The sequence below is a fragment of the Megascapheus bottae genome, chromosome 30 (genome assembly GCF_031878675.1).
Source record: "Megascapheus bottae isolate mThoBot1 chromosome 30, mThoBot2.hap1, whole genome shotgun sequence".
Taxonomy (NCBI): Eukaryota; Metazoa; Chordata; class Mammalia; order Rodentia; family Geomyidae; genus Megascapheus; species Megascapheus bottae.
The window spans coordinates 3,440,800-3,463,089 of record NC_143538.1 but is presented as its reverse complement, the minus strand read 5'-3'; the positions used below and the strand labels follow the sequence as shown (position 1 = coordinate 3,463,089).

Sequence of the window (22,290 nt, the reverse complement as noted above, 5' to 3'; positions counted from 1 at the left end):
AGCTTAGGGACATTACAAAAAGAAAAAAGGTCATCCCCAAATATTTCAATTAAAGGGATTCAGAATTGTAAGATCACATTAAGTTGATAAAATGGGATATATGACTCGACTGGTCATGGTGTGCTACCTGAAATCCCAGCATTTAGGAGGCAGGAGGATGACAAGTTTGAGGCCAGTCTACACTATACAGTGAGACCCTACCTTAAAAACCCAAAGACCCTTCCTTTAAAACTAATGATCCGCTTAAATGAATTTAAAACATCCTTAGCATAATAGTATCCAGCAATGTCTAACAATCTTTTTAAGCACACCTGAGCTTAGGATACCACTTGTTGCATGATGTGTGGATAAGTGACTATACCAGCTCAAGTCCCTATGGTCCTGATGACATCAGCCCTTACATGGTAGACCTTTTCTCTCATTAGCCATTTAACAAAAGATTAGCAAGTTACATCTCCCTCTTTTCCCCAAACCTGCTGAAGTTTGCATAAATGGAATGATTCCTGTAGAAAGCAAAATGTTCTTTGGTGTTCAGTAGATCACTGAAGCACAATGCTTTCAACTATTCTCATGAGATATTAATTAAAATCACATGGTCTGAGGGGCTTACGTGGTAGTCTTGCTGATGTCTTGGACACTTTGTAGTGGGTCAGTGGTGTCAGGACAGCGGAGAATGCAGGGGGCAAATACAATAGCCAGAGCATTAGCAGACATTCGGTTAGTGTCTTCCTGTAGAGCGATCCTAAGTAACAGAATAAAACAAGAACAAGTGAAAAAGGGAAAAGCAAATAGAAGAGATGAGAGAAATGACACTAGGCACTGTATCAGTGTAAAGATGACAATGAGAGGGGCCGGGAGTTTGGCCTAGTGGTTAAAGTGCTTGCCTAGCATGCATGAAGACCCGGGTTCGATTCCTCGGTACCACATACATAGAAAAAAGCCGGAAGTGATGCTGAGGCTCAAGTGGTAGAGCTCTAGCCTTGAGAAAGTCCAAGGACAGTGCTCAGGCCCTGAGCTCAAACCCAGGACCGGCAAAAAAAAAAAAAAAAAAAAAAAGATGACAACGAGACTTTCTCCAAAGCCGTTCCCCAGCCTCTGGGAAAGGTACTTCCACTATGTTTCACGCACTGAAGGAGAGCTTCCCCTGTAATCCTCAGGAAGCTAAGATCTGAGAATTGCAGTTCAAAGCCAGCCTGAACAGGAAATTTGTAGGACTCATCTCCAATAAACTATTAAAAAAGCCAGAAGCTCCTGCTCTACCATTTGAGCCTCAGATACAGTGTCCAGTCCCTAGATTCAAGCCCCTGGACTGGCGCGCGCGCGCACACACACACACACACACACACACGCTTCCTTTTGAGCTTTTGTCGCTGACATTTACACACACACACACACACCTTCCTTCTGAGCTTTTGTCACTGACATGTCTATACCAGGAGGAGTCTATATCCCTTTAGTCTATGTTAACCTCCCTACCACAAATCAGGTTATGTAAACAGATGCCTAACTGCCAAATTAGGGCAGATGTGTGAGACTAAGCCACACAGTGCCTCTCTGGGAGGATGGAGCTGCTACTCAGAGATCAGAGAAGCAGCTGCTAGGCAGTCCATCTTAGCTGGAGGTTTTGGAGGGCCTTTTGGGCACAGTTCTAGGGATTAAACCCAAGGCCTGATGCATGCTAGGCCAGTGCTCCAGATAAGGTACCAACTTTTTACCAAGTAAACTTCTTCTTTTGAAGAAGTCTTGAAGTTACCTAACTAGATGAAAAATGAGGCGCTCCAGTGTATTGAGATGAGTTCTGGAGAGCTGGTCAATTACAGAGTACACACCACGAATTGTTTCCTTCCTCTCTTGAAGGCCTACAAAAAGTAAGAGTACAATCAAGACCAAATGCCCTCTTGTTGGTACTATTTTGTCTCATCCTCCCTCCTAGGAGGAGGGCTGGGTACAGAATCTAGGAGAGGCTGTGGTATCTGGTAAATAGTAGGTCACCACTTGGCTCCTTGTACTCACAAGGTGTGTCCTGGGTTTTAATTGCAGCAGAGAACAGAGATGCTCTTGTTTTCCAACTATGTAGCAGATTGATTTCTCCTTAAAATTAGTCAACTGCCACATGAGTTTAGAAATCTAAGGTCCTAAAAACTTCTAGGCAGGCCTTCACCAATGTTTTACACACTTGGAGCAATGAGAAACCAAACACCAAAGCTGGCAGACAGCCAGCTTTACACAGTTCCCACCTAGATTCCCAACTAAAACAACTGTCAGCTTATCCTTAAATCTCCTTCTCATCTGCTTTTTAACCTTTGTCTTTCGATTTCTTTGTAAGAGGCAACAAATAAAACTTTTAGAATACTACCTTTTCAGCCCATAAGCAGTCAACATCTGAAGCTGGTCCTAGTGACCCAGGCTCAGGTCTAAAACCCTAGTTTCTTGGGGCATTAAGATGTGGAGGGGCAAGACCCCCATCTCAACCCACAAAAAAAGATAGCTGCAATGGCATGAACCTGTCGTCCAAGCTATGTGGGAAATGTAAGTACGAAGACCACAACCCACGCTGGCCTATTTCCCTATTGGAAAAACAATGAAAACAAAAATGGGCTGAAGGTACAGCTCAAGTGGTAGAGGACCTGCCCAGTAAGCACAAGGCCCTGAGTTCAAATACCGGTACTGTAAAAAAAAAAAAAAAAGTCAACATTTGCCTTGGCTACTCAGTTACACTCTCTCTCAAAACAAAATAAAGTCAACATATAAATAAGTGACAGTATACTGGCTGTTTTATATTGAGTGTCAAGAATTTATCTCAGGGTTTATAAGGGCCGAATGACTAGAGGGTGGTCTAGTAATGGATGCTAAAGATGGCATTTCCTTCTCAAGAAACCCATGAAACCTTGCTTACCCATAGCTCTAAGAAATTCTTCATAAAGTTCAAAAGTCATGAGTGGATTGGGCAAATCACGTAGCCACTGTTTGAATACACTTGCAATGACATGTATATTATAGTCATCTAGATTCACACTTTCAGCATCTATTTGAGAAAACACAGAAAAGGTCAACATGTACAAAAAAAAGATTCAAATAATTAACTTTTAACCACCTTAGATTATGGACTCAAGGTTACAGTACAAATTCTGACTTGTCACCTATTGGGGATGAGTAGTTAGACAAGATCTTCTCTAAGCTCCAGGTTCTTTTCATAGGACTGTTGTGAAACTTATAAAATAATTTAACTGGGCACAGCAATAGCAGTCCATTATTACATTTCTCTGGACTTAAATTTTCTTCTTCACAAATTATAAGATCTATTGGTTTCATAAAAGTATTTATTGTGATAAAAAGCCAGACATGGTGGCTCACACCTGTAATCCTAGCTACTCAGGAGGCTGAGATCTGGGGAATCACATTTCAAAACCAGCCCAGACACAAAAGTCCATAAGTCCATGAGACTCTTATCTCCAATTAACAACCAGAAAACTGGAAGTGGCACTGTGGTTCAAGGGGTGGGTTCAATAGCCTTGAGCTGAAGAGCTCAAGGACAGACAAGCACTCAGGCCCAGAGTTCAAGTCCCACAACCGACAAAAAAAAAGAGAAAGAGGGAGGCAGGAGTTTGCCCTAGTGGTAGAGTGTTGCCTAGCATGCACTAAGACCCAGGTTCAATTCCTTGGTACCACACACATAAAAAAAAAGCTGGAATGGTGCTGTGGCTCAAATGGTAGAGCACTATCCTTACGAGCCCAAGAACAGTGCTCAGGCCCTGAGTTCAAGCCCCAGGATTACCACCCCCAACACACACACACACACACACACACACACACACACACACACACACAATATATATATTATATATACGTATATATAATATATATATTAGCTTTCAGTACCAAATGTCTTATACAAGTGATACATTCAGTATGTATTAAACAAATTAAATATCTAAAGTCTTTCTCTAGAAAGACACAAAAAGACCACAGAAAGAACTGTATTCTTCTGGCTCTAAGTAACAATCAATATGTAATTTAAGAGTCTAAAATGACATTCTCAAATACAATATCTGGTCATATTTGGAAGGCAGTGTCTTACCTGTATCTAGACCATGTCGAAGCTCCTTGATTTTATTAGTAGAACCAGATTTTCGGTAAATACCTTCTGTATAAAGTCCATGCATTTCAATGTAGTTTATAAGCTTTTCCACTACTAAAGGAACAGTTCGGTCCTCACTAGTCAGACGGGACAGCTCAACCCCAAATTGTCGAGAAGACAGCTCTGGATCATACTAAACAGAATATAATGCTTGTTTCTAAATGTATTCAAACATCTTTAAAAACATGCTTAACCAACTCTTTAAAAAAACTATTATTAAAATTGGGAGGAAAAGGAAATTATAGTTAAATAAGAGTAACTGAGATGCTTTTTTTCAATCCAGGCATCCAAACAAAGAAAATGAGTAGAAAATAATCATGGGCTTATTATTTTTCTTTCCTCAAAAACCTCTTCAAGCAAAGATGAACTTTGTGTGGGCATCATAAGAAATTTTACTTTTTTGTAAGCTGATTCTGGGACTTGAACTCAGTGCCTTACACTCTTGTTTATGCATTGCAGGTGTTCTAACATGTGAGCTAAGCCCAGCTATGTGCTAGTTAATTCAGATGGAGTAAAACCAGTAATCTACTCACTTGTACAGGATTTAGGGTTTTCAAGTAATTCCTGAAGCCTAAGGATGTTTTGGTGTTTCAAAGATGAAACTTCACACAAAGTGAACTAAAAACTGATTTTATAACCAAAGGCAAAGATTACACAGATGGGCCCATGTTCAATTGTATACTCAGCAATTAAAGGATGCAGGGCTCAATATGAACCATGTAATTTTCATCCTTACTGAATTTTTTCCTATCAAGTATTAAAACTACACTACCAGAGGTTTATTAAATGGTTAGTTTCTGTACCTCTTTAACAGACAAACAATGAAATGAGCCTTTCACTATTATGCCTCATGGCTTAATATATATGTATATCCATACTACCTTTCTATGCTGTATCCTTTTTCTTCAAAATCAATCTTTCTTTCTCTCTCTCTCTTTTTCTTTCTTTCCTTCCTTCCTTCCTTCTTTCTCCAGTCGTGGGGCTTGAACTCAGGGCCTGAGCACTGTCCTTGGACAGAGCTCTACCACTTGAGCCACAGCACCACTTCCAGCTTTTTCTATGTATGTGGCACCAAGGAATCAAACCCTGGTCTTCATGCATGCTAGGTAAGCACTCTACCACTAGGCCAAACTCCCAGCCTCAGTTGTATATGCTTTTACTACATTTTTAACACTAACTTCAGCAATGCAAACAACAGTTAAGGGATTTTATGGAACTACCACCCTACCCTTAAGCCAAGCCCCACTTCCTATTTTCTAGAGATTAATTGGAGATAAGAGTCTCAGATCCTTTTGTGGCAGGCTGGCTTTGAACCTTGATCCTCAGATCTCAGCCTCTAGAGTATCTAGGATTAAAGGCATGAGCCACCATACCCAGCTGACCTGAGGTTCTTTGAGTGAGAGCTTCTCACCTTTTTGGAGCACTTGGCTGTGGTTTTCAGACAGCACTTCTTGTGACAGGCATACTTACATACTGAAAAACAGGTTAAGAAGGAAGCTTTATAGTCTGCAAGTCAATGACAACTTTTTTCAAGTGTACAACTTCATTTCCGATACAAGATTTTTCTTTAGATCTAAGACTACTATCATGTCACATAAACTTGTGCTCCTAGCAACTAAAAAGGAGTTTAAACTGTTCTGTGGGGGGAATGAAGTTGAAATAACATGCCCAAATATTTCCAGTCAATATCAATGAGAAGCTTTCTCTTTCAAAATCACGTGTACTTACCCTCATCTCCAAATGCCAACATGATATTTATCTATGTGGTTTGATTGACAAATGAATGTTCAGTGCTCAACAACCTGCTAAAATGCCAGCTACACCTATTAAATATCATTTCTATGAGTAAAGAATGCATTGCTGTCAAAGACCCCCAGAAGTAAAGGAAACTATTGGACAGTATTTTAGAATACTGAACAAGTATTTACTATCTCTGAATGCTCAGATTACTATGAAGAAGACTATAGGATAATGAAAGTTGTGATAGGGAAGATGAGGTAAAGAAGAGTAGATTCTGGAAGTAGGCAAGAATCAAGCAGCATGAATTTACTCTTTCTTGTTAAAGATAACAGAAGAACACTTACATTTGCAAACAGAGGCTCGGTCCATAATCCATATTAAGGAAGAACAGTATTCACAGTATGTAGGAATGCTATATTGGGTGGCCTTAAAGATGTGGCCATTGTGTTCTTCTACCTGCATTAAAAAAATTTAAAGGTTTATAAAGGCAATATAGTAAATTATGCCCTAATATGGTTAAGCAAAAGAAATTTCACTATTCTAGGAGGACAATTATCCTCTGAGATATAAAATAGTTGGTCTTTTTTTTGGGAGGGGGGCATTACTGGGGCTTGAACGTAGGACCTTTGTGCTTTCCCTTCACTTTTCTGATCACAGCTGACACTCTACCACTTGAGTCATATTCCACATCCAGCTTTTTGCTGGTTAGCTGGAGATAGTTTCTCAGATTTATCTGTTCAGACTGGTCTTGAACAGACAGCCTCAGATCTCAGCCTTCTGCCTAGCTGGGATTATAGGTATGAGCCACCAGAACCAGGACAGATTTGTGCATTTTTGAGACAAGGTCTTAAAGTGTGTGGCCGAGGCTGGCCAAAAACTTATGATCCACCTTCTTTAGCATTGTGAGTACTGGAACTACAATCACATTCCACCATATCCAGATGAATGACAACTAAAGCCAAAACACTAGTGACAAAAAGGACAATATTCAACATTTTTCTGAAAATCGATTTAATGTCTGGCTTAACAAAAGATACCATATTCTCCATTCTCCTCTGTCCTTAACTATTGCAGAATGCAAGTCAGTTGGAAACATGTACCTGCAAAGACAGGGGCTCTCAACCATGAATTTTCTGATTAAGGTGGAAACTCTAACTTTTTGTCAGGACTGGCTTCAAACTACAAATCCTCCCCCCATCTGGACATGAGTTTCTTGAGAAGCTGGGATTATAGGCATGTGGCTAGGAGTATAGCTGAGTGGTAGAATATTTCCTTATGTAAGTGCCAGGGTTTGAATCTGACATCATCAGCATTAAGAAAAGGCTAACTAATAATAGCATGGATGAACGTCAGAAATATTCTACATATTATATGATCGCATTTTCATGAACTATTCAGAAAAACTATATAGAACAGTAGACCTATCTGAAAAAAAGATCATAGTTGCATCATTATGAGAAAACATTTTCTGCCATTTTAGGAAGGCAACAATGAAAAGTCTTGTCGCTGAATTCAGAGCATATCATTCAAAATTTCTGTAAAAATTTGTGGAGTATCCTCTACATATCTTTCCTCTTTTTTTTTTTTTTTTTTGGTCAGGAGGCTTGAACTCAGGGCCTGGGCACTGTCTCTGAGCTTTTCACTCTACCACTTTGAGCCACAACAGTACTTTCAGGTTTCTGGGGGAGATAGGAGTCTCATGGAGTTTCCTGCCCAGACAGGCTTTGAACTATGATCCTCAGATCTTAGCCACCTGAGTAGCTAGGATTACAGGTGTGAGCTACTTACATGTGGCTCCTCTACATATCTTATAAACCTATTGTTAAAATGTGTCTACAGCACAGCACAGTGACTCATGCCTGTAATCCTAGCTACTCAGTAGGCTGAGATCTGAAGATAAAGGTTCAAAGCCAGCCTGGACACTAAAGTCCATGAGACTCATCTCCAACTAACCACCAAAAAAACTGGAAGTGGCACTGTGGCTCACAGTAGCCTTGAAGAGCTGAAGAGCTCAGGGATAGCGCCCAGGCCCAGAGCTCAAGCCCCACAATCAACAACAACAACAACAAAAGTGTCTACAGATATATATGCCTTAAGCTACTATGGTTCTCCCTTTATATTACTTCTTAAAAAACAATATAAAAAATGTTAACTTACTAAATCTGTTTCTTTTTTCCTTCTTTTCTTTCTTTCTGTTTTTGCCACCTGGCAGGAGACAGGAAGAAATACAGAAACTGAGATAAAGATTAATGTAACATTTCACTTCATTGCAAATGTCAAGAGCTATTTGTTCATAAGTAATAAATATTCCTCAAGAACTGTGCAGTACTACTGAGAAACACAGAATGGCAGAATATACTGCTGGTTGTTCTAAACCTCAGTTCTGTCAAGAAGCCACACCATTATTTTATTAACTAAATAGCTCTAGAAAACTGTATACCAGTTTTATGATAGAACTAAACACAAAAGCAGCATTTGGAAAATAGAAAAGCTCTTTTCCAACCACAGTACAGAACAATCTAAACCTCCCCCTTTAAACCCAGAAAGAATCATCAACCATATAAAATAAAGACTTAGACAGATGTATAACAAATTGTCAAGGATTTATTTCTTCTTAGAAAATGATTTAAGATGGCTGTAAACCTGCATTCGTATAAACTAGAATATCTGAAAACAAATCCACACAAAATCCTCCTGGTGTGAGCAGAAGCCTCACTGTTCACCGACTGGGGACTTGACCAAGTTGAAACAAGGATCTCTTAGTAATCATTTGTTTGGTAGAACTATAAAGCCAGAATTAAATATCAAACAGCATGACTCTAGCTCAAAGGCACTTGGAAAAATCAAAGTTGTTATCAACAACAAAGTTGTTATACTTCCTGAAGTATAGCTTTTCTTACAAACTCACTCAAGGGGAATTAGAATTTATGGTCCTAACATAAAGGCAATCAGATCAAATAATGACCCACTTTCTTGTCGATCATGGGGCTTGAATTCTGGGCCTAGGTGTTGTCCCTGAGCTCTTCAGCTCAAGGCTAATATCCTACCACTTGAGCCACAGCACCACTTCCGGGTTTTTTGGAGGTTAGAGATCAGAGTCTCATGGACTTTAGTGTCCAGGCTGACTCTGAACTGAGATCCTCAGATCTTAGCCTCCTGAGTAGCTAGGATTGCAGGCATGAGCCACTGCACCCGGAGATGACTAACATCTTTTAACCATTATTTATCCAAAAAGGAACAAGGGTACTGATTGATCTCTATTAAAACTGAGAATACAATCTTGAGGGCCCAACAATATGTATTAACAGTCATTTTAAACTCATTGCAGAGGTATGAATGTCTGACAAATTTACTACAAAGAATAGAGTGTGGAGGATGCTAAGTAATGCTAAATGCATAAGTTTGGTTTTGTTTTTTGTTTGTTTTTTGTTTTTGCCAGTCCTGGGGACTGAACTCAGGGCCTGAGCACTGTCCTTGGGCTTTCTCAAGGCTAAAGCTCTACCACTTGAGCCACAGCACCACAGCTTTTCTAAGTATGTGGTACTGAGAAATCGAACCCAGGTCATGGTGCATGCTAGGCAAACATTCATTCTATCTCTAGGCCAAACTCCTGTCTCCAGATGCACAAGTTTTCTGAAATGTTTTTCTTAAACACAAGATGTCCTAAACAGACTCTCATAGAGAGCTCATGAAAAAATCCCTTTAGAAATAAGACATATCATATGTACCTTCGTGGTTGTGCTATCTGCAGTCTTGAATTCATTCATGTATTCATCTAAAAACACCTTAAAAGTGTTGACCCAAACTCTCACTGGAGATTCACTCCAATCACGCTGCTCAAGCCTCATGGTCTTTTCCAGAATCTGCTCAAAGAGGGCATAGAGGTCTTTGTATCGTATGCTTTTCCCATCATCCATCTAATAAGAAATAAAAGAAGAATCGTAAGGTTTTATGAAATGATTCTAGGTGATAAAACTTTGGTAACTGTTACAATAAAGGTCAAGGCCTTGACCTTTTTCATAAGGAACATGTCCAGGAGGTCACAGCAGTATGGAATGAAAGCAGAATAAAACCTCAGCAGCATTAAAGACATAACAGCTTAAACAATGCAGTAAGTGGGCATGTCCTGAGAACTGGAATTAGAATTTTATTTACTTCTAAAGATTGTATGCACTCTTTGAATTACTAATTTCATAAATGAGCCTTTCTTAGGCAGTTCTATTCAGAAATTAAAAGAATTTTTACGGGGCCGGGAGTTTGGCCTAGTGGTTAAAGTGCTTGTCTAGCATGCACGAAAACCCGGGTTCAATTCCTTGGTACCACATACATACAAAAAGCCGGAAGTGGTGCTGAGGCTCAAGTGGTAGAGCTCTAGCCTTGAGAAAGTCCAAGGACAGTGCTCAGGCCCTGAGCTCAAGCCCAGGACTGGCAAAAAAAAAAAAAAATTTTTTTACATAGACTTTTGTCTAATTTTCTAAAGAACAGTAACATGCATATTGCAAACAAATCTAAATGGAACTCCTTTTTTATTTAAATGAAATCTAGAAGCATTATAAAGAAGAGATTTGATTTTTTTTTTTTTTTTTTTGTTAGTCCTGGGTCTTCGTGCATGCTAGGCAAGTACTCAACCACTAGGCCAAACTCCCGGCCCCGATTTTTCTTTTTTCTTTTTTTTGTCAGTCATGGGGATTGAACTCTGGGCTTGCGCATTGTCCCTGAGCTCTTCAGCTTAAGGCTACCACCCTAGCCCTTGAACCACAGTGCCACTTCCGGTTTTCTGGTGGTTAAGTGGAGATAAGAGTCTCACAACTTTACTGCCTGGACTGGCTTTGAACCGCCATCCTCAGATCTCAGCCTCCAGAGTAGCTAGGATTACAGGTGTGAGCCACCATGCCCAGCTAAAGAAGAGATTCTAAGTGACTAAAAATATATATACTTAAATTTTATTTTGCTCTCATCATATTTAGAGATTGGACTTTTTGGATACAGCGTTGGAAAACCACTACTAAGCATATTTTCTTTTCTTCTGTGATTCAGTGCACTAAAGCATACAACATCCCTGATTTCCAAACTAGGAAGTACAAGTATAAGCTTATTACATTTCCTGTTACACTAAAAATCTGTTATGCTGAAGAAAGTGTAAAAAGTACAATAAAAGGCTGGCACTTGGCTTACTGGTAGAGCACTGTCCTTGACCTTTCTCAAGGACAGTGAGTTCAAGCTCCATTACTGGCAAAAAAAGAATAGAACCTATAAAATTTTCCTGACTTCTTTTCATTATGAATTAAAGACTATGTGCTAAGTAAAAGAAAAGACCCAGTTATAAGTTATTATTTTATAAAAAGTATATGATAGGGCTGAGAGTCAGGCCTAGTGGTAGAGTGCTTGCCTAGCATGCACAAAGACCCGGGTTTGATTCCTCGGTACCACATTCATAGAAAAAAGCCAGAAGTGGTGCTGAGGCTCAAGTGGTAAAGTTCTTGCCTTGAGAAAATCCAAGGACAATGCTCAGGCCCTGAGCTCAAGCCCACGCCGGGCAAAAAAATAAATAAATAAATAAAAAATCGTATATGTCAGGCCTAGTGGTAGAGTCTTGGGTTTGATTCCCCAGAACCACATACACAGAAAATGCCGGAAGTGGCACTGTAGCTAAAATGGTGGCAGAGCACTAGCCTTGAGCAAAAAGTATCCAAGGACAGTGCCTAGGCTCTGAGTTAAAGCCCCAGGACTGGCAAAAAAAAAAAAAAAAAGGATGGGACAGTTTAAAAATACTGATTTAATACACCAAAGTACTACTGTATACTATAGCATCAAAAATAAATTTTTGAAAATATGACAACTGTCATGCAAAAGTATAGAATAAGTTTGAAAATGATACACATTGATACACAGAAATCAGTAACCATATAGTGCTTAAGTCCATGGGGAAAGAATGTACAATGCTTTCCATATTTGTAGCTGAAAGGATTTTTAGAAGTCAAATACTATAGTGGGCAAAACAAAAATCACACCTAGAATATTCCACCATCTTAAGATAAGAAAAATAAATGGGGCGGGGGGAGACTCCAAGGAAATTTAGGGACATTATTAATCTGAGATCTGAGATCTCAATATATTTTTCCGTAATTACCTATAGAACAAAATCAGGAAACTGGGAAATTTTCTCACTGTATATGGCTCCTGCATTATCTTCAAGAACATTATCAGATTATTCATATGCTGAACTACAGTGTTTCCCAACATGGTCTAACTTACCGCCAATGCAGATGAATAAAAGCTGAAGATATTCTGTCGAAATTCTTTTAGGGCTTTTTTAAACACAACATCCACTAGTGTATCCTTTTTGCTGTCCTCATTATCTAAGTCATTCATCTGGGGATCATAAAAAGAAATGGTCATAATCAACTAATTTGAGGGAGGCAAATGTGATAGAATAAAAGTGTTGTGCCATTAACTGTTCTGAAGTATAAGCCAGCTGACATTATCACTCCTCAATGACTTACATGGCCTAACACTGTATGATTCTACAATTCTATTGCTAGAAAAACAACTACAAGCATGCAAAGACAAGTTTATGAAATGTAATGGGATAATTATAAGAAAATTAAGTCAACAGTAAAGCCTAATAAATGTTAAATCTTGTCCATCTAGGCAGGGAACATGGCCTATTGGTAGAGTGCTTGCCTAGCATGCACAAAGGCTCGGGTTTGATTCCTTGGTACCACATACATAGAAAAAGCCGGAAGTGATGCTGATGCTCAAATGGTAGAGCTCTAGCCTTGAGAATGCCCAAGGAAAATGCTCAGGCCCTGAGTTCAAGTCCCAGAGCTAGCAAGAAAAAAAAAAAATCTTGCATATCTAGTCTGACAAATGCACATCCTATCACCTCAACTTTCTGAAAGAGAACAAACCATCTAGGTTTCTGAAGCACATGCCACTATCATCTCTAGAAAGGTATATCCCATTATGGGCAAACATTCTATATTCAAAGCTGCTCAGAGATATAGCTCAGCAGGCAAAGTGTACCTTTTTCAGAAGAAATTCATCCATGCTTTTTAAATCACTGGCACTTGCTATAATTTGGATGGAGTCATTTTGCCAGTGCACAGAATCCACAGCCACACTGCTTATCTTCACACCGCGCTTGCGCTTTGCCTTTGGGGATGGCTCTTTGTTCTCTTTGAATTCCTTCCGGCAACTAGCAGGCAGTTCTGGACTCAGAGGTGGTGTTGGATGATGCTGAGCTAATTCTACAATTCAAGACAGAGTATCCAAAGAATGTAGCTACTAAAAAAAAAATCAATCATGTCCATGTGCTTAAGTTCTTTTAGTAAACATGCAATTATGGGAAAAGCAAAGTGACATTTATGTCTTCTTAACTGTTCAAGAAAATCGATTAAACATTCTTTCTTTCTTTTTTTTTTTTTTTTTTTTGCCAGTTCTGGGGCTTGAACTCAGGGCCTGAGCACTGTCCTTGGGCATTTACCTCAAGGCTAGCTCTCTGCCAATTGAGCCACAGCACCATTTCTGGCTTTTTCTATGTATGTGGTACCGAGGAATCAAATCTGGGTCTTCGTGCATGCTAGGCAAACACTCTACCACTAGGCCAAACTCCCGGCCCAAGAATAACCACTTTTTAATGATTCCTAACATGTGGAGGGGAGAGAAGTGTAGCTGTGCTGTGTGTTTTAACAATTATCAACCAATATAAGTCCAAGGAGCAGTGGAGTTCGAAAATTACTATTTTTTTCCATTATGGGCTGCAACATGACTATCAGTGGTAATATCTGGTGACAGCTGGAAACATGTCAAGGTGTTAGGTAACATCAGGCTTACTTTTGCTTGAGGTTGTTTTTTGTTTTTGTTGTTGCCAGTCCTGGGCCTTGAACTCAGGGCCTGAGCACTATTCCTGAATTTCTTTTGCTCAATGCTAGCACTCTACCATTTGAGCCACAGCACTACTTCTGCCTTTTTTTTTTTTTTTGCCAGTCCTGGGGCTTGAACTCAGGACCTGAGCACTGTTCTTGGGCTTTCTCAAGGCAAGCGCTCTAATGCTTGAGCCACAGCACCACCACTTCCGGCTTTTTCTGTGTATGTGGTACTGGAGAATGGAACCCAGAACTTCATGCATGCTAGGCAAGGACTATACTACTAGGCCACACTCCTGAACCACTTCTGGATTTTTCTATGTATATGGTACTGAGGAATCAAACCCGGGTCTTCGTGCATGCTACGCAAGCGTTCTCCTAATAGGCCAAACTCCTGGCCCCACAGTATTCTTATATATAAATTAGAATAATGATACTGATCCAAGAAAAACTTGTCAGGATAAAATGAGTTAATCCATACTAATACAATTAGCACACAGTACTGCATATACAAAGTGCTGAAATATGACTTGATGTTCTGAATTATTACTAATAATACATATTATTTAAATCAATGATGGCTATTTTTCACAGTTCTAAAGTTGTCTTAAGATTCACAATCACTCTTGAAGGGGTTGATGCTCTATTATATTATGCCAAGGAATTTTAGGAGCATAAAGTTACAATGTAGCATTACTTATTAATTACTAAGGAAGCTTTTACCAATCTTGGTCTGATCTCATTAAAAAGTCCAACAGTGCCGGGTGCTAGTGGCTCAGGCCTATAATCCTAGCTACTCAGGAGGCTGAGATCTGAGGTTTGCAGTGCAACACCAGCACGGGCGCTTTTAAAGTCTGTGAGATTCCTATCTCCAATTAACCATGAAGTGGCTCTGTGGCTCAAGTGGCAGAGTGTTAGCATTGAGCTAAAGCTCAGACACAAGACCCAAGCCCAGAGTTCAAACCCCATGTCTGACCAAAAAAAGTCCAACAGTATTATGATTATAAGTGCTAAAAAAAAAATAGCCAACTTTCAAAAGAGTAAACAGAAATGACAAAGACAAGTTCCGCCCTTAGTCTATTTTTACCATCTGTGAACTGATGAGCTGGAATTACTTCTGAGCTGACAAAGAGTGCTGAAGCCTCTGACTGGGTGGCAGGTTTTACTCTAGTAGTCTTTTTCTCTCCTTGTTTTCCTTTGGCCCAGAATCTCATCTTAGCTCTCTGAGGTCTTTAAAAACAAACAAAAAAAAGATAAAAGCAGCATGTCCCAGCAATCCTTATTATCTTAAGATTTGTATACTCTTCATGCACAGTGATCTATTTAACCATCACATTTAAATTTAATCATAGTTAGCTTTCAGTTCTACATTTAATCCCTCACCAAGAAGGTAATTCCTCTTTTTTTTTCAGGACTATGGATTCAACCCCTGACCTCCTGCATGCGAGGCAAGTACTCTCCTATTGAGCCAGTTCCTCATCTTGAATACAGAAAGGAAAAAAAAGAAACCAAAGAAGTTAAATGGTTTGCTAAAACAAAAGTACAAAGCAGTGGAAAGAGAGGATCCCAAACCCTCAGCCTTCTTATCTCTCATGTATCTTGGATTTAACACCTAACAAAGAAAGAAGTGTTTTAAAAGATTTAACTATTATCCATTCTAAGAACCATACCTTTCTGTCATTAATTTCTAGTCTTTAAAGATGAGCATGTCCTTATAGGATTACATACCTATAATTATTTAAAATATTTCCTTTTATTGTTTTGACATTAGTGAGTTCAAGCCCCAGTACCAGCACAAAATCATGAAACAACAAAATTTTCTGAAAGTCTTTCTCTGAAAGTACTTATATAGTACATCAAAGGATATGCATTTAAAAAATAATCATTACCACAAGATCTCTTAAAAAGCAGAATTATTTTCTGAAAGTCTTTCTCTACAACACTCAAACATGTTTTACTCTCATCTGGTATAACTGCTCTTCTTTCGCAACAAAGGATCACAAGTCATATGACTCAGAAAGGTCCTGGAAATCATCTTGACATATTCAGAGGGTAATACAGTTTGCTGTATATACCTTGAGTTATCTGTGTCTATCTCTGTGTGTATAACTGGTAACTATGTCTTGATAAATCAGGAAATGAACTTAATTACAAGATTCAGTATTTAAGTTCAGCCCATTTTTTTTAAAAAAGATTTTATTAACACTGACTTTTTACAAGTATCATGTTTAACAAGTATTCAAGAAGGGAACCTCTATATGCAAACACTGGAACATAAATTTTAGAACATAATTAAAATTAAGCTGAGAGGGGCTGGGAGTTTGGCCTAGTGGTTAAAGTGCTTGCCTGGCATGCATGAAGACCCGGGTTTGATTCCTCGGTACCACATACATAGAAAAAAGCCGGAAGTGGTGCTGAGGCTCAAGTGGTAGAGCTCTAGCCTTGAGAAAGTCCAAGGACAGTGCTCAGGCCCTGAGCTCAAGCCCAGGACTGGCAAAAAAAAAAAAAAAAAAAAAAAATTAAGCTGAGAGTTTGTATATCATACATATTGATATGTAACATTATATATATATATATATATATATATATATATATATTTTTTTTTTTTTTTTTTTTCTTGCCAGTCCTGGGCTTGAGCTCAGGGCCTGAGCACTGTCCTTGGACTTTCTCAAAGATAGAGCTCTGCCACTTGAGCCTTAGCACCACTCCTGGCTTTTTTTCTATGTATGTGGTACCAAGAACTCGAACCTGCATCTTCCTGCATGCCAGACAAGCACTCTATCACTAGGCCAAACTCCTGGCCCCCCCACATAGATTTTTATGCCTATGTAGTTATATTTGCATCTCTAAGACCATGTGAATGACCTTGGGTACCTGAATATTGAGTCATCACTCTTGTACTATTTGGATCTAATATCCATATATCAAGGAGCCCATGCATGTACCTTTTTTTCCTGTGCTCTTGACTTATCTCGCTCAACATGATTTGCTCTACTTTCATTCACTTCCCAGCAAATGCCATTATTTTACCTTGTCTGTTGGCTATGTAGAATTCCATTGTATACATGTACTACATTTTTTTTTTTTTTTGCCAGTCTTGAGTTTAAGCTCAGGGCCTGAGCACTGTCCTTGGATTTTTCTCAAGGCTAGAGCTCTACCACTTGAGCCTCAGCACCACTTCTGGCTTTTTCTAAGTATGTGGCACCAAGGAATCGAACCCAGGTCTTCATGCATGCTAGGCAAGCACTCTACCACTAGGACAAACTCCCGGCCCCATACTACATTTTTTGTATCCATTCATCTGTAGTGGGGCATCTGGGATGATCTCATAGCTTGGCTATTGTGAACAGTGCAACAATGATATGAATTTCAGCGCATTTTCAAGCAAAGCTGTTACCCCCATTAATTCTATGCATACTTCATACCTTATATCTGAATCAGAAGTCTTCTGTCTCACTGCCAATTTTGTAATCTCTCCTTGAGACAAAGTTTTATGAAGCTTTGCTTGTTCATCAACTGAAGAATATCGCTGTGATGTCTGTAATAATTGAAACAGATTTTAATATCAAATAACTCCATGATAGTAATATAATTAAAACTGAGCTTCAGATGTGAGAAGTATAGCTGTTAAAATATAAAAAATAAGCCAAGCACTCCTGCCTGTAATCCTGCTTACTCAGAAGGTTGAAATCTGAGGTTTTCATTTGAAGGGAGTGCAGGCAAAAGAAAAAAAAAAAAAATCCAAGACACTCTTACCTCCATTAACCAGCAAAAAAGCCAGAAGTGGAGGCTTAGCTCAAGTGGTAAATCACCAACTTTGAGAGCAAAAGCTAAGCAAGAGAACAAGGCTATGCGTTTGTGGCCCAGTACTGATGCCAAAAACTTAAATAAAAATTTAAAAATTCATTCACGTTACAGTTAGAGATTTGTTGAAATAATAGAAACTAAAGAAAACTCTGCTGTCTCTTTAATATAAACAGAAGACAGGTACGTGACGATGCTGGACAGGACCAATGAGGTTCAATAGTCTCTGAAAATGTAACCAAGAATCACATGTGAAAAGGGAAGAAAATGGTCACATGAAAGACCTAGGATGGAACCCAAGGGTCATATTTCATATTTCTTCTGATTTATACAAAAAGGTACTAATTCTTTTTATAAATTAACTTACTACCATAGATTTTTTACTATACCCAGTTAAGGTTACTATTACAGATTCATATATCCAGTCAAGGGTTTTTTAAAAGCTAGAATATACAAAAGGTAAGAAAAACCAAAGGACCAAAGAATAAAGGTCACTACCACTACTAATATCCTAAACATATACAATTTATAAGCTTTGGTAACTAGAACCTCAAATTTTTAAAATTAGTGTGTGAGTGTGTGTGTGTGTGTGTGTGTGTGTGTGTGTGTGTCTGCGCGCGCGCGTGCGCGCGCGCGCGCGCGCACGCGCATGCGGGCTCATACACTGGTAGAGACCAGGAGATTAGACAGAAGAAAAGATTAGTGAAATGATGTATCTTTGAGCTAGCAGAAACATGCATCCTTCCCACACTAGGAGTTCTTTGTTTTCTCCTCTAACCAGTTCAGAAGTGCTTCCAGGGGTCATGTGACTAGGTCTCAACTGACCCCCCCCCCCCAAAAAAAAAAGAGAAAGAAAGAAAAAAAAAGCAAAACTATATGTTCTGTCTGGGTGCTGATGGCCCATACCTATAAACTTAACTACTCAAGAGGCTGAGATATGAGAATAGTAGTCCCAAAGCCAGCAAGCCTAGAAACACCACGCACATACATGCACACACGCGCGCACGCACGCGCGCACACACACACACACACACACACACACACACACACACACACACACACACCCCTAAATGTTCAGACAAAGTACAAACAAAAAAAAAACTAGGAATAAGAATTAGAAGGGAGACGGGAAAGACTCACAGACAATCTGTGTCACAAATATGAAAGATTATTGCGTATAAACACTCATTAACCAGTTGGTATTGATGGCTCACATCTTCAATTCTAGATACTCGGGAGGCAGAGATATAGAGGATCTTAGTTCAAGATCAGCCAGACAGATAAAAAGTTAGCAAAACTCCATCTCTAAAATAACCAGCAAAAAGCATGAGGTATGACTCAAGTGGTAGAGCACCTGTGTGACAAGCAAGCCAAGAACACAGGTCTGAAACTCAAATCCTAGTACCTCAAAAACAAAAAGTTCAGGCATGTAATCCTAGCTACTTAGGAGGCTGACATCTGAGGATCATGGTCAAAGCCAGCCAGGGTACTAAAGTCTGGGAGACTCTTTTCTCTAATTAACCACCAGAAAATGGAAAGTGGTGGTGTGGCTCAAGGGGTAGGGTGGTAGCCTTGAGCTGAAGCACTCAGGGACAACACCCAGGCCCAGAGTTCAAGTCCCATAACCAACAACAACAAAAAAAGGTAATTAACAGAACAAAACACAATGCTTCCTAAATAATTTTTTAAAATAGCAAAGAAAACATATATTAAAATAGATTTATTGTATCAAACAATAATTACATAAAATAAAGATGTAACTGAACTTTCCGGTTATATCAAGAAATATGTTTAATTTATCTATGAAAGGAAAATAATTTTTACTTAATTCAAAGCAGGACCTAAATATACTGTGCAAAAACCACACACTCAAAACTATTCAGGAGGCTGAGATCTGAGGATCACCTTCAAAGCCAGCCCCCTGAGCACTAAAGTCATGAGATTCTTATCTCCAATTAACTACCAGAAACCCTGAAGTGGTGTTGTGGCTCAAAGTAGTAGAGCTCTGACCAGAAGAGCTTAGGCATACAGCACCCAAGCCCAAAACTGACAAAAAGAAAGGAAGGATGGAAGGAAGGAAGGAGAGAGGGAGGGAGGGAGGGAGGGAAGGAAGGAGGGAGGGAGGGAAGGAAGGAGGGAGGGAGGGAGGGAGGGAACTTACACAATCAACTAAAATGAATAAATTAAATTTCTAACTTAAAATCTAGAAAAGTGAAACGTAAACCAAAGAAAGCCCAAGGAAATAATTAACAGGCAGGAACCAATGAAAGAAAAAAAAATATAACAAATCAAAAACCATTTGCAGACAAATTACCAATGTTAAAATTTGCAATGTAGCACAAAGGTTCATGAGGTGAACGACCAATCCCAGATGCATCCAAGTCTAGTGGGGAGGCTTTTGGAAGATAATCAGATCACCACAGCTCTGCCCTCTCAATGGGCAGATTCCTCATCTGACAGTATCATAGGTATAAGGTGGTGTAAACTTTACAGGGTGAGACAACATTGGAGGAGTTAGGTTTCAGGAGACTTGCCCCAAAAGTTACCTCTTCCCCTCCTTTTCCTTTTGTTCTCTGGCCACCAAGAGCCCACATAAATGCTTCCTCCTCTGTTATCTCTGTTTTTGGTCAGTGACAGAAAGGTGACAGACACAGCTACATAACTTAATGTAAACACAAATCTCAAAATAAGAAATGACAGGAAGGAAATAGCATATGAAACAGAGAAAACTTAATGCCCATAAGAAACTATTTTCCAAGATGCACTGTATACAAATATGGACAAGTTAAACTGTAACTTCCTTGTATTACCATTTGTAGATTCAAAAAAGTTAAAAAAAAACCAACTTCACATTTCTATGCAAATAAATTAGAAAGTTACATGAAATATAATTTCATAAGAAAAAAAGGTTTAGCAAAATGGACTTCATTAGATAAAATGCTTACAAAGATCAATTTTCCTAGAAGAAATAATTATGCCACAAAGAGCACCATTCCACAATGATTTGAGAGGGGAATCCTAACCAAATCTTCAAAAGAACTGAGAGTCAACAGTCCTATAAACCATACCTGAACTTTTGGGGGGAAGGATGATGCATATATAAATCCAATGTGTATATTCAACATTACAACAGCTGCTGTCTTAGGGCTCCTAAGGGAATTAATCAATACCCAAGATAATACCCAGTAGTTCCCATAGTGCAAAGTCTGCCTCAAAGACCAGACTCCCACAGCATCCAAATATCCTAACTCCCTATTAAGATGGGTTTTTCCATTACTGTGACAAGACAATAAGCTAAACTTTGGTCAACAGGTTTTTCTGCTATCTACTGGAGTGGACAGTGGAAAAACAGCAAACAACACAGATTAAGGATTGGAGAGTATGTATCTCAGAGAATACCAAATGTAAAATGTAAATTAGGTGAGAGCAATGTGATAGATGTAATGAGAGATTCAGTTTTACAATGTTGGAGTCTTCTCCACAGAGTATAGCTTTGGGTTTGGGTAAGGGTAGAAGAAACTATGTAAGTAAGTTATGTTCCTTAGCCCTTTCAGATAGGTTTTCCTAACCCAGTTATCATCTAAAAGGCAGAAAAAATAAAAAGTTATATGAAAGTCATTAAAAAAATATTGCATAGCCTAGCATGTATGTCATTCTTGGCAAATGTCTAAATTGTAGTGTAAGAACAAGAACACACAGAGTATTTAAAATAGCAGAGCTGGAGGTAGGAAGCTAACACATAAGTTCTGCAAGAAAGAAACTACTACTCTTACTTTCCCTCTCTCACAGCAGGTAACAAATGATGAATAATTATGTAACTCAAGATGCATTGTTTATCTTAAAATCCCATTATGTATTATTTCTTGACTATAAAGGTCAGAAGGTCATTTTTTAAGATTTAATGACTCATTCCTAAACAAATATCAGTAACAGAATCATTTTCTAGAAGAAAAACTTCAATTCTTAAAAATATGCTTTTACTAAGTGACTGTGATTGTATATGGAGATTCCCTTCTTGGATACTTGTTTGGTAAACATATCATTTGAAATATGATGTAAAAATCAATGTTAATAAGTTCTTTAATAAAAAAGTATGTTTTTAAAAATTCAAGCCTACTTTAAAAATCTCAATTTTGAGAATGCAATAGATTCCCCTTAAAAACAGCAACATGATGACCTCAAAATATCAGGTAATATTAGATAATAGCAAATTTTCAAGATAAACACACTTAAAAATTGTTCCTTCCCTCCCTACTCCCACCCCCAGTATCTCTATTAGCATATTCTAGAAAGCAAGGCTTCTTCATGCAAGTGTCTACAAGAAACAAGCACCACCTGCTGCTCCTAGACATAGCTGGTGAGGAAGGAGAAAGGCAGTGAGGAAGCTGAAGGGTGACCAGCACTGTGCAGGGAGCTGCTCTACAACTACTGGCATGCAGTGACGGTCAAGCAGGTGACAGGGGCTGGAACACCAAAAGGAGCCCCACGCTCCAAGCAGAAAGCCCAACATCTGCTTCATCTCAACAAGATTTCCTAAAGTCATGTATTCTACCACCAAAGGACTGAAGGTTGTTACAAAAGAAACTCTCAGGAACAGAACAGCAGTTATAAATGCTAAGTTTCTCCAAGCTGAATTTTCAATAAAATTCATTTATTCCCTTACAAAGCTTCATGTCTAACTAGTTATCATAGAAACAAATGTATTTTATTATCTTTAACTCAAATAAGGTGGCCTTCAAA

At 38.8% G+C, this 22,290-nt stretch overlaps 1 protein-coding gene across 1 annotated transcript in view; it reads right to left on the bottom strand.

Moving 5' to 3' along the window:
- The window catches only part of Myo9a (myosin IXA), a 121,925-nt gene that overhangs the window by 16,946 nt on the left and 82,689 nt on the right, over positions 1–22,290 (bottom strand). Inside the window, 12 exon segments of the mRNA XM_090321436.1 lie at positions 611–742; positions 1,754–1,859; positions 2,897–3,025; positions 4,079–4,271; positions 5,550–5,611; positions 6,223–6,334; positions 8,036–8,083; positions 9,607–9,795; positions 12,134–12,250; positions 12,905–13,128; positions 14,834–14,976; positions 17,172–17,284. Coding sequence (XP_090177562.1) covers positions 611–742; positions 1,754–1,859; positions 2,897–3,025; positions 4,079–4,271; positions 5,550–5,611; positions 6,223–6,334; positions 8,036–8,083; positions 9,607–9,795; positions 12,134–12,250; positions 12,905–13,128; positions 14,834–14,976; positions 17,172–17,284 — 1,568 coding nt within the window.